A 17033-nucleotide genomic window follows, 5' to 3' on the forward strand; every position below is an offset into this window, starting at 1 on the left:
GCTATGACTCCATCCTAGGGGAAACACTGCCGCTACTCTGTGGTATCTGTGGCAAGTACTTCCGGCATATGCCACAGATGCCACAACTTGCCGAGGCATCTGGCGCTGCTCAACGGGAGTTGCCACAAGATGCCAGAGTAAGAGAAGGTTTACGGTAGCTGCCACTCGCCTTCCGTGGCAATGCTGCTATTTAAACCCATATTTATCGTGTAAAATGTCGATGTTAGGCATGACTTTATCGAAATGATCTGTACACATGACTGATGTGCGGCTACTTCTACTTTTACTTAACACTAGAACCGCCAGGGTGCACTGTTGTATAGCCTGCCTAAAACCGCCAACGTGTCAAATGTACCCGCTATTTTCAAGGTACAATGTTATTTTATATATCATACTAGAACACAATGAGTGTTGCCACTTCTCGCCGTGGCATGTGCCTTGGCATTTGCAGGCAGTGGCAAGTACTTCCGGCATCTGCCACAGAGGCCACAACTTGCAGAGGCATCTGTGACAAGTACTTCCGGCATCTGCCACAGAAGCCACTACTGTGTGGCATATTAACATAATTCCTTTCTGTTAGGGCTGGGCGATATGGAAAAAAATGTTATCACGATATGTTTTTCCATATTGATCGATCTCGATTCTTATCACGATATGTAGTTTTTGCAGATGCTGCCAGTGTGAGGGACATCCTGAAGCTTGAAGAAACAAGAGATTCACTGAAACTTTATAATAAAGTTTAATGCCTTCCAATAGTGAGAACAAAATGCTTTCGCTCATACAGAATAAAAAAAAAAAAACAATTATTAAATAATAATAATCTCAAATATTTGTACAAAACCAAGGCAGTACAAAACCAAGTGGGTCAGACCCTCTGACACATTAAAGTGCTAAACATAAAAAACATGTGTAATGTGTAAACATAGTAAACCAGTCACAGTTATTCTACATCTTGTGCAGTAGTGAACATCATTTACCCCATTACAGGTTTTTTGCAAGAAAGACAAGTCTGTTCACCACATCTGGCTTTAAAGCTGCCCTATGGCAGGACACAATATTGCCACTTGTACTAAAAGCACGCTCTGAGGGTGAGCTGGTGGCAGGAATACATAGATACCGCTTTGCCAGGAAGCTCACTCTGGGGTATGATGTGCAGTGGATTTTCCACCATGCCAGGGGGTTGGTCTCACCGTCTACTTCTGGAGCTAGCAGGTAACTGTTCAGTTCAGCCTCAACATCCTGCTCATCTGTTAGACTAGAGGTAGAAACAGAGTAGGACTTCTTGAAAAAGCTGCCCAGTGTCTTCCTCTGCATTTTGGCTGGTGGAGCTGAAGCTGTAGCAGTAGCAGTAGCTGTAGGTGTGAGAGTAGACTGTGGTGTGCTCTGACAGTCACCCAGGATCTGTGCCACAGCTCTGGATTTCACAGCCTCTACCTTGTCACCTTGGATGTAGCGGGTCTTGAACCGAGGATCAACAAGAGATGCCATGTTAAGGAGGTCATCAGTGGCATCATCATCATACTTTTCATTCAAATATGTGGTGATAGTAGTTTTGATGGCCTTCGTTAGCTCTGTGTCATCCTCTCCTGGCTTCAAGACCTCTGTATTGAAGAGCTGTAGGACAGGTTTCACACAAGAGACACTGACATGTGCTTCACCAGAGAGGGCATCAGTGAACTCAACAAGTGGATTAAGGGCCTTGTGTACAGACTCCAAGACCTCAATGTCTTGCCATGAGAGAGCCAGGTGCCTTGTTTTTCTATCAGCAGATAAAACCTTTGAAATGGCCTTCTCCTGCTCCAGTACTCGTGCTATCATTGCATGGCGAGAACCCCACCTGGTAGGTGATTCTGTCATCAACCGGTGCTCAGGTAGGTCGAGCTCCTTTTGTGCAGCTGTTAGTTCTTTTTTCTTCTTCCATGAGTATGAGAAAGTACTAACCACTTTTTTGCTCACACCCATGGCTCTCTCTATTCTCTTGTCTCTCACACTTCGCTCTGTAGATGACAAAAATGTAGTATTATTAGTATTAAGTATTATTTAAAAATTAGTTTCTGTCTTATAATAATAAATCATAATATTGTCATGACATCCTTGATATGAAAATCAATTAGACTACACACATAAACATATTTTTCCTCAATTTAAGTTGAGTACAGTGATAGAATATAAACTCTTCATTCAAATACATCTTAGATGCAAAATGTTAGTAATGATCGAATTATCACCTAGTATCAGTATCAATAGTTATAAAGTTTATTGAGGCATGTAAAGTGAAATAATTTTGTTTTCAGATACATTCCTATTTCTATTCCAATTTATACACATCAGTAATTACCAGGTGCAATAATTACATAGGCTACTGAGTCCCAGTTACCAATTTTGAGAATATACTTTATGAAGAATAAATCACATTGTTACTATCATTTCATGAGAAGAGGTAAAAATATACATTTTATTCCAGCTTTATGGGCAACAGTGTATAAGAATACGAATCATTACACTGAGCTATTATTAGAGCTGAAAATGTAGCCTTTGACATCATCATGAACTTTTTTTATTATTAGCCTATCATCATGAACTTACCAATGGCAAGGTGCAGTCGATGACCAAAGCACTGCAGCCGGGACCAGCCTTTGAGGGAAACAGCCTTGACAACGTTTGCACCGTTGTCTGTTGTGATGCACACCTGTCGGTCTTCCCTAAGGCCCCAGGATTTGAGTGCATCCTCCAGCCCCTGGCTGATGATTTCCCCAGTATGGTCCTCTGGGAAGTATGCTGTCTGTAAGCATTTGCTGTGTAGAGCCCACTCCTCGTCAATGAAATGAATCGTGAGACTCATATATGGCTCCGATGTACGGCTAGACCATAGATCGGTGGTGGTGGCAAAGTATTTAACATCATTCAGATGAATTTCCACCTTACGACGGCATTCATTATAAAGCTGTGGCATCGCCGTCCGAGAAAAGTATTTTCTACCAGGGAGCTCGTACCTGGGGTCTAACACTTTGATCAGTTTCCTGAAGCCTTCTTTTTCCACTGTGTACAGGGGCATCATATCTTTAGCGAGGCAATAAGTGATAGCGCTCGTTATAGTTTTGCTCCGCTTTGACTGTTTTTCATACGGGGCAATGGCTGCAAAGCACGACTGGATGGATTGTTGTTTATTGATGTTACCGGGCGACGTGTGTGTGTGGCTTAGCTTCGTGTGTGGTGTGCTAGCTTGAGCCCGCAGTGTCACACTCTCTGTGTAGTTAGTGGGGTGGTGCCTTTTCAGGTGATTGAAAAGGTTAGTCGTATTCCCCGTCCTGGCTGGTACTACCCACCGGCATATTTTGCAGACCGGCTTCGTCTGCTCCTGGTCGCTTTTGCCGTAACCGAACCATGTCCACACAGCTGACGTGGTGTGACATTTTTTGTCAACTATGTCTTCTAGTAGGCCTACGGTGTCGCTTTCGCGTTCGCCAATAATTTCACTTTCACGGTCCTCTTTAGTTTCGCTCATTTTTGACAACTTCTTTGTTCATCCCTTTCTCCCTCTGTCTTCAGTCTCACTCTGTAGCCACGCTGCTCGCTCGTGGGCGTGTCCTACCGGCATACAGCAGCCAAACTGATACTGGTGTTGTTGCGCCTAGGCGGCCTACTTTTTATTAAGATGTCATATCGAATAATATGTCCCAAGCATAATATCGCAATCGATCAAAATTTTAACAGCTGGGGGTGGAAACATCATGCTTTGGGGCTGTTTTTCTGCAAAGGGACCAGGACGACTGATCCGTGTAAAGGAAAGAATGAATGGGGCCATGTATCGTGAGATTTTGAGTGACAACCTCCTTCCATCAGCAAGGGCATTGAAGATGAAACGTGGCTGGGTCTTTCAGCATGACAATGATCCCAAACACACCGCCCGGGCAACGAAGGAGTGGCGTCGTAAGAAGCATTTCAAGGTCCTGGAGTGGCCTAGCCAGTCTCCAGATCTCAACCCCATAGAAAATCTTTGGAGGGAGTTGAAAGTCCGTGTTGCCCAGCGACAGCCCCAAAACATCACTGCTCTAGAGGAGATCTGCAAGGAGGAATGGGCCAAAATACCAGCAACAGTGTGTGAAAACCTTGTGAAGACTTCCAGAAAACGTTTGACCTCTGTCATTGCCAACAAAGTGTATATAACAAAGTATTGAGATGAACTTTTGTTATTGACCAAATACTTATTTTCCACCGTAATTTGCAAATAAACTCTTTAAAAATCAGACAATGTGATTTTCTTTCTCATTTTGTCTCTCATAGTTGAGGTATACCTAGGATGAAAATTACAGGCCTCTCTCATCTTTTTAAGTGGGAGAACTTACACAATTGGTGGCTGACTAAATACTTTCTTGACCCACTGTATGTTTCTATTGGTTTTAGTAAGATAGTTTATTATAGTGTATTGTTACGTATTCTGTATATTGTTTATTCTTTAGATACTCTAGATAAATATCTATACTAATAATGTGTATATTATTTCCTGATTCTTTTTATTATTATTTTAGGTTTCCTATCCCTTGTAAAAACACTGCTTTAACGCAAAGATTTCAACATTTTAGATAAATAAAGTAAATACAACTCCTGAAGTAAGGTAACCATATCATTTTTGACATATTTTAGTGTCAGAGCACTTACTGAAAATAATTAGATAACTTGATGCAAAAAACAACAGTTTTAACAAGGGTGTAATTATATTACATTTCAACCCTCTTTCCTCAACATACTGTAGTTTACTGACTTGATATGGTTAAATGACGATTGCTTTGAGTATCATGCTTAAGATAATATTCTTCATGTTTATTTAAGTATTTATCATTCTCACGGTTTAAGACAAAAAAAAAAAAAACACCATCTTACTTTTCTAACAACTGAATAAAAAGAGTGCTTACTATACTGCATAATAACAGACAACTGAACAAGACTTCACAAGTCATGTTTATTTGCATAAACAATAACACAAAAAATCAGGAAAAATACATCACAAAAAGCTCAATCGTTAAAACTTCAGAAAGCTGAAAAATCTTTACAAGTTATGCTTTGGATAATATGATAGATCTTGCAGTTATTGAAAAAATATGAAGAATGTCTATCTTCAAACTCTAATGTATCTTATGGAACTGATGATATTGGAGTTCATTCCCCAGTGATGACACTGTCTTCATGTTATCAAAATCATTAGCTGATACTGAACTTCTTCTTTGAATGATCTACCTTTTAGAGCAAGCCACTCTGCCCACTCAGGAAGTTCACAAGGTGCTGAAGCAAATTCACATGTAATTACATTGGGAAAGACTTCTTTAAATCGTGTTTGTTTCCAGTATGAACACTTGAATAGCCGTTATTTATATAATTTAATCATAAAAGTTTTGAAATGCGCTAAAAGCCGAAAACAGAGAGTTATTTTCCCTGCATTCATGTGACTGAGACGCAGCGGCTGGGAGGCGGGGTTTAAGGGAAGGGAAACATAACGGGGAATACTAAACCATTTCCCTCCTTTTGTGAGGGGCCCCTGCATACAAATACTGTAGCCTACTGTATAATTATGATGATTGTTGAAAATGAACTTTTACCATAAGGCCAGCTCGACCAGTTGTTAGAGGGGAATACCGCCAGTTATACCCTGGCGGTTCTAGTGTTAAGTGAAAGTAGAAGTAGCTGCACATCAGTCATGTGTACAGATCAGTTTGATAAAGTCATGCCAAAACAGCGACATTTTACACGATAAATACGGGTTTAAATAGCATTGCCACGGAAGGCGAGTGGCAGCTACAGTAAACCTTCTCTTACTCTGGCATCTTGTGGCAACTCCCGGCAAGTTGTGGCATATGCCGGAAGTACTTGCCACAGATACCACAGAGTAGCGGCCTCTGTGGCAGATGCCGGAAGTACTTACCACTGCCTGCAAATGCCAAGGCACATGCCACGGCGAGAAGTGGCAACACTCATTGTGTTCTAGTATGATAAATAAAATAACATTGTACCTTGAAAATAAATGCATTCTAATAGAGAGCCGCAGTGACGCGTCGTAAAACCCGGAAGTAAGTTAACATTTTTAGCACTTCCGGTTCCTTCCTCAAAAAGCAATGCATTTTTTCCATAGGGTTTTGGAAAATAGCTTGAAATAAGGTCTGTGGTTGACACAAATTTAAGAGATAAATCACGTTTTGTTCTACGACATTAAATACATCAGCAGTGAGCCCACTGGGGATTTTTGAAGAGTTTACGTGTCTGAAAAACGATGGTTGTTACCGAATGGCTGAATAGGACTACAGAAATTGTCGAGGCCGTTGTACGTCATTACGCCGAACACGTAAACACTCTCGCTAAGTTTGTTTTCCCCTGTGTTCTGCGTGAAAGCAAGTACCTGCCTATCTTTAGTATCTGTATATCTATATCTCACCATTAGAATCTGTATTTTTGAAATTGTCGTTTTTAACACCGTAGTTTTACAAATTATAGAATAATTAATTACCAGTGTTTTCCAATTTGTTTCCAGTTCGTTTCGTTAGCTAACGTTAGCTAAAGCTAGCGCTACTAGTTAGCTACGCAATGGTTTGTTGCTTTGCTCCGGGTTGCAGCCACAGGTCTTCGCATGAAATGTGCTTGTTCTATCGTTTCCCGGCCAATGTTTTCCAAAGGAGAGTCTGGATTCGTGCCATGAGGCAAGCTGATGTTACATTTTTGTCCATGTCACGGTGAAATGTAAATAATGGGTAGTGACTGTATCGCCGTTTTAGAGATGGCGCTGCTGAAAAGACCGCAACATAAGTAAAGATAATGAATAGATCCTATTAAAACCTGTGTGGCTTATATGATAAGTCTAATTAGTACAAGCAGCATAACGTTTCACCATGTAACTAAAGACTGTAGTCAGGGAAATCAGTTTGACATATTGAACTAATAACAAATCACCTCTGGCTGGCAGAGAACTCTCTGCTCCATAGCTTCTCTTGGACGTAAAATCACATGTACATTTTACATTTATATTCAATTTAATATTCCATGCCTCACATACTTTTGTATATATAATAACTTATATTTAGTTTTTCTTGTTATGCTTCTGCAACACAAACATTTCCCAAATTGGGATCAATACAGTAATATCTTATCTTAATTAATTAAGAAATATAACTATAATAATTAGTGTAGCAGCTGACATCTATTTTCAATATGGATTAATCTACCATTTATTTCTTTAGTTCAATTTTCATCTATAAAAATGTCAAAATAGTGAAAATGTTCACGAGACTTATCAAAGTGCAAGGTTATATCTTTAGATGTTTTGTTTTAGCCTATGTACTGTATGTCTTAATGCTCTTATATGTGACGGTGTGACTTTCTAAAAAAAACTGACAAACTGAAACTAATATTTTATATCTTCCCAACAGACGAGCTGACAGGAAACCTAACACTCTAACAACCACAACATTGCAAAGGCGAGTAAATGTAAATTAAAAACAATTCACAATTTTTTTATTTCTTCTTCCTTGCAGTGAGGTGAAGCTGACCTTGCACTTGGTGCCAGTAAGGATGTTCCTCACGCAGGCTGAATGTTTCTCCTTCCTTACTGACACAGAAGCCCTTGATTTGCAATGCTTCACTAATTTTCATTTCCCTGGCTCCGTAGGGACACTTTACCTCCAGCACAGCGGAAGACCCTACCAGACCATCTGGAGATGCCCCCAACAATCCTGATAGGGAGAGCCACAAATCTGACTCATGGACCTGCATCTGGGTTGCAGTGGTGAATGCCCTGACGCCCTCACATTCATTCATAGTCCCCCACTGTACAGACAAAATACCATCAAGGGCCTGTTGTTGCCCTAGCACCCTGGCAATAAAGGAAGCAGTCACATGCTTTGACCTCAGGACAGCTCCAAAGTTGCTGGCAGTCAACCTTCCTTTCCTGAACAAATGCCAGTTTTGGTTGGTTCGCTGACCAGTGGTGGCCACCTGAATTTCCCTCTGTTGCTCTTCAGACAATGCCATGCTTGCCACAATTGCCTCAGGTCCCTGATGCCCAACAGATTTGATAATTTCAGGAACAGTAAGTGTTTCCAAGCTGTAGTGTTCCTCTTCTGGCTCGGGGGAGAGAAGCCAAGAAATTCCTGAGAACCTGCCCCCGAGTCTGTCCCTCAGCCAGTCACGATCTTCGGAGGTAGGCTCTCTTGTCAGCGGGTTAAATTAGTTATTGTCTTTCAACAGTCACATTAAAACAGTTACTAAATCAGCTTACTATCACCTAAAGAACATATCTAGGATTAAAAGACTAAAGTCACAGCAGGATTTGGAAAAACGTGTCCATGCTTTTATCTTCAGGAGACTGGACTACTGCAATGGTGTCTTCACAGGTCTCACTAAAAAATCTATTAGAAAGCTGCAGCTGATTCAGAACACCGCTGCTCGAGTCCTTACCAACACTAAGAAAGTTGATCACATCGCTCCAGTTCTGAAGTCTTTACACTGGCTTCCTGTGTGTCAAAGAATAGATTTCAAAATACTGCTGCTGGTTTATAAAGCACTGAATGGTTTAGGACCAAAATGCATTTTTGACCTCCTGCTAAATGATGAACCATCCAGATCTCTCAGGTCTTCAGGGACTGGTCAGCTTTCTGTCCCCAGATTCAGAACTAAACATGGTAAAGCAGCGTTCAGTTATTATGCTCCAAATATCTGGAACAAACTCCCAGAAACCTGCAGGTCCACTGCAACTCTAACTACTTTTTAAATCCAGGCTGAAGACTTTTCTTTTTGTCACTGCTTTTAATTGAACTATTCATATCTTAGACTGCACTGTAACTTTTATCCATGTATTTTTTCTTTTAATGTTTATTTTATTAGCTTTTCTTTTTAATGAATGATTTTAAATGCCATTTTCTTAATGTCTTTCATTTTTTCTTAAAGCACATTGAATTGCCTTGTGTTGAAAAGTGCTATATAAATAAACTTGCCTTTCCTAATAAAGATTTCATGTGACACATACAATTGACTTGGTGATGGGAATTAATGTGAATAAATTAACTCTAGGTTAACGGTACTCTTGCTATCACTACTCACCGACACTATAAACCTTGTCCCTCATGCTAGCCCTGACAACACCGGTAAGCACACCTTCATCTAGGCTGCGCTGTAACGTGTCCTGACTTGTAGTGGTTCTTCCCTCTATCTACACTCTTCTTGTCATCTTTGTAAAACGATATCAGACTGGTAATTGACACAGCCATGACTTCTAGTTAAATGCAGTGTGGCTAAAATGAAAAGCTTTGTTAAAATATGCAAGCACGCGAAAGTCAAATTCAGCTTTATTGTCAAAAATTCTACATGTGTTATACATCCAGAAATATCGAAATATCGTTTCCCACAGTGTGACATGTATACATAAAACAAAACAAAAAGGGCCTAGATAAACGTGGTATACATTAAACAAAACGGGCCTAGATAACCGGGGTATACAGTTTAAAATGTCAATATATTTAAAGTGTTCAAAGTGCAGTTTCAGTGCAAGTCAGTTGAAACGATCTTAAATTGGCGTGACGTTGAAGTCATGCGACCCTGCTGCTGTACTGGCTTTTAGTTCGTTTATAGCATAACGTTAGCATTTTGCTTTTGGCGACTAGATTTATGATTCAAAAATTATAAAAGTAGGGTTGACATGTGGAGATTATCCCGCTGAACAAAACGTGATCCCTCTCTTAAATGTGTGTCAACCACAGACCTTATTTCGAGCTATTTTCCAAAATCCTATGGAGAATTTTCATTGCGTTTTAGACGAAGGAATCGGAAGAAGTTTACTTCCGGGTTTTATGACGCGTCACTGCAGTTCTCTATAGCGGGTACATTTTACACGTTGGCGGTTTTAGGTATGGCTATACAGCGCCCCCTGGCGGTTCTAGTGTTAAGTCAAAGTAGAAGCAGCCTACCTAAATGTAGGAATACTCTGTTACAAGTAAAAGTCCTGCATTAAAATGTTACCCAAGTAAAAGCGCAAAATTATTAGCATAAAAATATACTTAAAGTAGATATTACATGTTTTCATTATAATGATTGATGATTAAAGTGTTATCAAAGCTGGTAAAGGTGCTAGTTTGAATGACTCTGTATACTGCAGGGTAGCTTGTGAATTCCCTCCAGGAGTAACTAAAGTCTGATTTAAGACTTGATTATATTTGTAATCATTAATCAGAATCTGTAGTAAGTAACTAAAGGTAGCCTATAATAAATGTAGGGGAGTAAAAGTACACAATTTACCTCTGAATTGTAGTGGGGTAGAAGCACTAAGTTACATACCATTTACATACTCAACAAAAGCACAAGGAGGCTATTTCTAAATCATAAGTACAGTGGGCCTACTTGAGTAGTTAGCCTATTTCCCACCTCTGGTCAACAATGATAGATCTTAATGTCAATACATTGTCTTTATTTACTTATAATATATCTTGAGTATTATCATAAAAATAGCACGTTTATTTATTTTAACAAACCACGTTCTCCAAGTAAAATCGAATAGAAATCATAATGTTAAAAAAAATAGAGATCGGACCATCAGTCCTGTGTACAGATCATCAGTCCTGTGTACAGATCAGTTCGATAAAGTAATGCCAAAACATCGACATTTTACACGATAAATACGGGTTTAAATAGCAGCATTTGCCACGGAAGGCGAGTGGCAGCTACCGTAAAACTTCTCTTACTCTGGCATCTTGTGGCAACTCCCGTTGAGCAGCGGCAGATGCCTCGGCAAGTTGTGGCATCTGTGGCATATGCAGGAAGTACTTGCCACAGATACCACAAAGTAGCGGCCTCTGTGGCATATGCCGGAAGTACTTGCCACAGATACCACAGAGTAGCGGCCTCTGTGGCAGTTGCCGGAAGTACTTGCCACTGCCTGCAGATGCCACGAAATGCGCTTGCTGTCTCTCCAGATTTGAGAGAAATAAGCAACCAGGTCTATGAAAACAAGCAACACATACATGATGTTGTGTAATTTTAAACCCAAACTAAGGCCTCAGGATGACTTTAAAACGTGAACATGTTCATTTTTGTTTTGTAACATTAAATACAATTTAAAAAAATTTAAACTTCCGGATCCCCGATTCCGATCTTTTGAAAATCACGTGATCGGCTCCGATCCCCGATCACGTGATCGGATCGGGACATCTCTAAACACAAACAACCTCTTCAGCCTTTCATGGCTGACAGCTCATCAGCTAAAACTGTTGTATAAAACGTGATGCGCCATAGGAAGGGCAGGTCACACCAACGCGATTCCCGGAATCCGGTTCGTTTCAAGCACCAAAAAATTGTCGGTCTAGAAGCAAGAACCGGGGACTGAAAAGAAAAACCGGTTCCAAACCAGAAAAGCTCTAGCGGGAATCGCGTTGGTGTGAAAGCCCCATTAGTGGACCAGTTAGGACAGGTTGTAGTAGAGTTCAGTGAGCTTTACTCCCACACATCAAACCATCCCAAGATAATGACCTAGTACCATGGAAAGCAGTGGAAACCTACGCTATTTAGCTCAACTGTCATCGGCTGATACACTCTATTGAATCTGAGCGATAGATGTTTTTAATGGTGGGGTTGGGATTGTGTTAGAACAGAAGCGAAAGGTCCCTTACTTTAATATTGAAAGTTTGAAGTAACTTTTTTAAAGTAAACTAGGGTTGGGCAACAGGGAACTATGCTATCTGTATGCTAACAATCTTTTAACATTATACTAAGTGGTCAAGTCCATATTTAGCCCTAGTACTGGAGTGCAGCATTGGCTCATCAGTGTGTATCTTTGATATTGGGACATGTGAACATGGCAGCATCATGTTTGTTGTCTTTCTAAACTCTGAGTATTAATCAGCTGCTCAGACTCTTCTGATGTCAGGCTTTCCACCAGATGTGAGAACCTAGCAGCAGGGATTTGATCTCTTTCAGTCACAATATGCTGTCTTTAGTCTGCTCTGCCCCGGGACCCTGTCAAAATAGACAATTGGCCCACATTAACTGATTCTCCGCAACGGGCCATAAAACTCTTCTGGCTGCAAATCCTTCCTTCATAGGTGTGGTAACTGCTGAGCTGTGTTGGAATGGCTACACCAAAATAGCATAAAGATATTGTCTTAACAAAACACAATAGATTTGCGTTTACTTCATTAAATATTGGCACAGTCTTGTAACGACATACAATGTGAACAACAGCTTAGACCCTCATCTTTAAAGAGGCTTTTGGGGGTTTCCCTCTTCTGTAGTGAGTTCTATAGGTTTTTGTGTAAATGGTCTGCAAAGGCTGAAATCCCTGTGTTACCTCCAAAGGGAGTTTTTCTCCATCACCCCGCTTAATAACTACCTCAATGCAATCTGTAAGTATCTTTAAGTTCACCCGCAGGAAAAGGGAACCATCACTCACCCATATGGAAGGAGACCCTGGGAGTCAGTGCCGTCAGACATGGGCTCAGGAAGCTCAGCAGGGCCACAGAGAGGGACAGCAGGCTGCGGTTCTCCATATCAGCAGTCTGAGCTGTATTACATCAGATGTTCATCCAGAGGGTCAGAGACGTGTTGGAGCTGGAGACATACTCCGCCTTCTGCAGCACTCCATAACAGCATCTGAGGGGCAAACACAGGTGCTCAAAGTGTGTTCACAACAAAGACATCCAATCATCCTAATCATAAAATATTAGATATGTGGATGAAACTATAATGAGTCCGGGGGATAAGAAGTCATTTTAGCTGTCTAGCAGCATATTTACAACAGGGCCAAAATGTACGGAAAGACTGAAAATAATGCAACAGATATACAGTACGTGCTACATGTGCAGCAGTGGCTTAATCCGTAGAGGCTTGGGCCACTGCTGGTCACTGATTCAAGTCCTCGTGTACCCAAAAATAAACGTAGTGTGGGCTATAGCTGGAGCGGTGCCAGTTCACCTCCTGGGCCCTGAACATGTTCTACACTGTAATGTGTACACAACAACAGAGAGAAAACTGAATCTACCCTCAGGGATTCAATCATGTCTCCTACTTCTTCTTTTCTTGTGATTTATTGTTCCTGATCCTACTGCTCTGTGTTGCTCATGTGATCCGTCTGAAGCTCAGCATTCTGCAGAGGCCTGAACGGTCCATGCAAATCAATGAGCGACGGACAAAGTCCAAGTGTTGCTAACCCACAACAATTCAGAAGTAAAAGGTGTACTTTTTTTTTTGTGTGGTGTACACTGCATGTATGTAATACCTTTAGTTACTTAATAATGTAAAAATATAATCAAGTGTCAAATCAGACTTTAGTTCCACCTGGGGTAAATTCACAAGCTACCCTGCAGTATACAAAGTCATTCAAACTAGCTGCACCTTTACCAGCTTTGAGAACACTTTCATGATCAATTATTATAAAACACATCATAGATATTATTCCGAAATGGACCAATCTGCACAATGACTACTTTTGGTACTTGAAGTAGATTTTGATGCTAACACTTTTCTACTTTTACTTAAGTAACATTTTGAATGCAGGACATTTGGAGTACAAATACACCATTTACATCTGAATTGATGTGGGGTAGAAGTACAAGCATACTTCGGTAACAAGTATAATATTTCTAATAGTTTAAAAAGGCCCATGACCTATCCTGACCTTAAGTCAATTTAAAAGAGAAGAATGGATGGGCCATTGTTAAATATTGTGCAGCTCCTGATCTGATAAACAACATGTGAGCATAATGTGCCACACATCAACAACACATGCATGCTCATTGCCAGCATGTCACCGTGTGTGACGACGCTGAAGTTGGCTTCCGATTCAGAGCATCCGATTCGGCAGTTAAGGGGAAAGTTAAGGGACATTTAATTTACAGCGCTGAGCGAACAATCCTCCGTGTTTCAACCTCTTAAATCGCTGCATAGCCGATTTATTTGGACTGGATTATCCCAGAGAGTCTAAAGATAATTTATAACCCAGTTTGAGATTTGTGAAACCTTTATTCTATTTGTGAAAATACAAAAAAAGGGAGATTTCAGTGCTTTTTTCACATGTAGACCACATTAGACGAGGTCCTGATCTAAAACCACTAGACCTAGACTCATCAAATCTGGACTGGATTATCCCAGAGGGTCTAAAGATTATTTATAACACAGTTTCAGATTTGTGTAACCTTTATTCTATTTATGAAAATACAAACAAGGGAGATTTTGCAGTTTTTTTTAAATCTAGACCACATGAATAATAATAATAATAATAGATTTAATTTGTTAGCGCTTTTACAGGTGCTCAAAGACGCTTTACAGATAATAGTGAAGAAAAAAGAAAAGAGAAGAAAGGAACAACAAATAAATATATAGTTAAAGTTAAAGTCAAATAATACAAAAACAATCGCACATGAAAAGCCAGATTGAAGACGTGAGTTTTTGTGAGTTTTTTGAAGGTGGTGAGGTCGGTGCAGTCTCTGATGGGTTGTGGGAGTGAGTTCCAGAGGGAGGGGGCAGCGACGGAGAAGGCTCCCCCCCCCCCCCCCCCCCCCCCGTTGATAATTGTCGATCGTCGGCACGCTGATAACAATATATTTTTTTTTTAAATGGCACTTCATATCAAAAAGGTTGCCGACCCCTGCCATAGAGGATGCTATTGCAGTAGTCGAGTCGTGAAGTGATGAATGCATGAATCAGGATTTCAGCAGCAGAGGAGGAGAGTGATGGAAGGAGACGGGCAATGTTTTTGAGGTGGAAAAAGGCAGTCCTGGTGATGTGATTTATGTGGTGGTTGAATTTTAGCTGACTGTCGAAAATGACTCCGAGGTTGCGGATGTGAGGGGGGGAGATAGAGTGTGGCTGTCAATGGTGAAGTTGAAATTCTGGATGTCTTTGATACGGGATGGGGGGCCGATGATGATGATGTCTGATTTGGCACTGTTCAGTTGGAGATAGTTTGTTTGCATCCATGCTTTTATTTCTGAGAGACAGTTGGTGAGAGTGGAGTGTGTTGTGGGGGTGATGGTTTTTGTTGAGATATAAAGTTGGATGTCATCGGCGTAGCAGTGAAATTGAAGGTTGTGGCAACGAATTATTTTGCCAAGGGGGTGCATGTAATGGATGAAGAGGAGGGGGCCAAGCACCGAACCCTGGGGGACACCTTGGGACAGAGGAGCAGTGGAGGAGGGGTAGTTGTTGATGTTGATAAACTGATGTCTGTCGGTGAGGTAGGATTTCAGCCAGGAGAGTGCAGTGTCAGTGATGTTGAGTGATGATTCGAGGAGGGACAGCAGGATGGTGTGGTTGATGGTGTTGAATGCTGCGGTGAGGTCGAGGAGGATGAGGATGTTCAGGTTGCCGGAGTCAGAGGAGAGGAGGAGGTCGTTTGTCATTTTCAGAAGAGCTGTTTCTGTGCTGTGTTTTGATCGGAAACCGGATTGAAATGGCTCAAATAGGTAATTGGAGCTGAGGTGGGATTTTAGTTGTGAGGCAATGACACGTTCAAGTATTTTTGACAGAAAGGGGAGATTTGAGATGGGCCGGAAGTTGGACATGATGTCAGGTGTGAGTCCAGGTCTTTTGAGAATGTGTGTGACAGCAGCCAGTTTGAGAGAGGGGGGAACTGATCCAGATCTGAGGGAGGAGTTAATGATGGTGGCGATGAGCTGGGAGGTGGCAGGGAGGCTCTCTTTAACAAATTTGGAGGGCATTGGGTCAAGTGTGCAGGTGGAGTTAATTCCAGTCATGAAGTGGGACAGTTGCATGGGGGTCACAGGGGAGAAGTCGGACAGGGGCTGTGAGGTGAAGGGGGGGGAGCCAGGAGAGGAGGTGGGGGGTGCTGATGAGGGTGTCAGATTGTTGCTGATTTTGGTTTGGAAAAACGAAAGGAAGGAGTTGCACTGTTCGGTGGTGAAGGACGAGGTGGCGTTGTCACAGGGTTTGAGAAGTTTGCTGATGTTGTATCTTCCGGTTCGAATGTACTTACTGTAAGTCGCTTTGGATAACAGTGTCAGCTAAATGTAATGTAATGTCTCCTTTTATTGCGAGATGCAGGGTGTACAGGAGGTTGTCCACTGTGCAAGTGTTTGTCATTGACACAGTTTGCTGTCCAATTGTTCCTTCTTCTCCCCAATGTGGACATCATCCCTTTTTTTCCCTTGCATCTGTTTCAGACAGTTTATACTTTTTTCTCTGAGCAGTTGGAGTAGGGTGGCTGAAGTACTTCGACTTTCTTTTCTGCGTTTTACTTCGCTTCCTCCATTTCTGTGTCTCTGGTCCCTCAGATTGTCTTTTCTCTTCAGCGTATGTTTTTGAAGGATGCACCTGTTTTTTCATTATTGCAACGCCCTTGAGTCTTCCAACCACAAACTCTTGCTGTAGCTGGAGAAAGTCTCCTGCTCTTCTGTGCAATTTTGATGAAAGTATCACTTTTTGTTGTTGTGCGGAACCAGTTCTCTACAACAGCATTACTGTCACAGGTTTTGCCAAAATCTTTAAGTATCAGACCTGTTCAAAGAGGCACAGTACCAGCGTAATGGAGAATTATTTCCACAAGTGTCTCACAATAATGAGGATTTGGCTGGCATGCTCTGTTTGCGTCATCCTCCTTCCCTGCTTCCTCCTGTGCTTGTGTGACCACCTCTTTGATAGGAGCAAAGAAAGGGGATGATTTTGTGAGATCTGTGCATGTCTTCAAAATCAGCAGGTGTGTGGTCTTCATCTTCATTTTTGAAATTGATATTTTCTGACTTCTGTGTCCGTATGGCCTCCTGCAGTGCTGAGAGATGTTTCTTGCACCCATTAGTTTCAGTCTTTGATGAAACCATACACCTTGAAATTGACAATACCTGGCCAAATACAGTAGCATTTTGAAGGAGGGCAAAACAGTACAAAAAAAAATAGTTTTGTCTCCTTTCTGCACTGAACCATGGACAACTTCATACTGATCAACTTCAGCATGTGAGTAGCACAGAGGTGTATTACTGTCAGCTGCACTCACCGCTGCCCTTGGAATTAAGATAAGGTTTTAAGGTATAATAAGGTATAAGGTATAAGGTTTT

The 17033-nt window shown here is 41.3% G+C and overlaps 2 protein-coding genes across 3 annotated transcripts in view; both read right to left on the bottom strand.

The window, feature by feature from the left end:
• sema4ab (sema domain, immunoglobulin domain (Ig), transmembrane domain (TM) and short cytoplasmic domain, (semaphorin) 4Ab) overlaps positions 1-17033 on the bottom strand; it is a 79439-nt gene that overhangs the window by 55369 nt on the left and 7037 nt on the right. For both annotated transcript variants that reach the window (XM_079653320.1, XM_079653321.1), the window contains exon 2: positions 12419-12618. In XM_079653320.1, the coding sequence (XP_079509446.1) occupies positions 12419-12515 (97 nt within the window). In that variant the 5' untranslated portion in view covers positions 12516-12618. The remainder of the gene's footprint in view (positions 1-12418; positions 12619-17033) is intronic.
• On the bottom strand, positions 558-3690 carry LOC307021320 (E3 SUMO-protein ligase ZBED1-like). The gene is made up of 2 exons (XM_079653323.1): positions 2587-3690; positions 558-1997 (listed from the first exon to the last, which is right to left on the bottom strand). Exons 1-2 carry the CDS (start codon positions 3503-3505, stop codon positions 982-984), a joined length of 1935 nt encoding a protein of 644 aa, XP_079509449.1. The 5' UTR covers positions 3506-3690; the 3' UTR covers positions 558-981.

The sequence above is a fragment of the Notothenia rossii genome (genome assembly GCF_949606895.1).
Source record: "Notothenia rossii genome assembly, chromosome: 10".
NCBI lineage: Eukaryota > Metazoa > Chordata > Actinopteri > Perciformes > Nototheniidae > Notothenia > Notothenia rossii.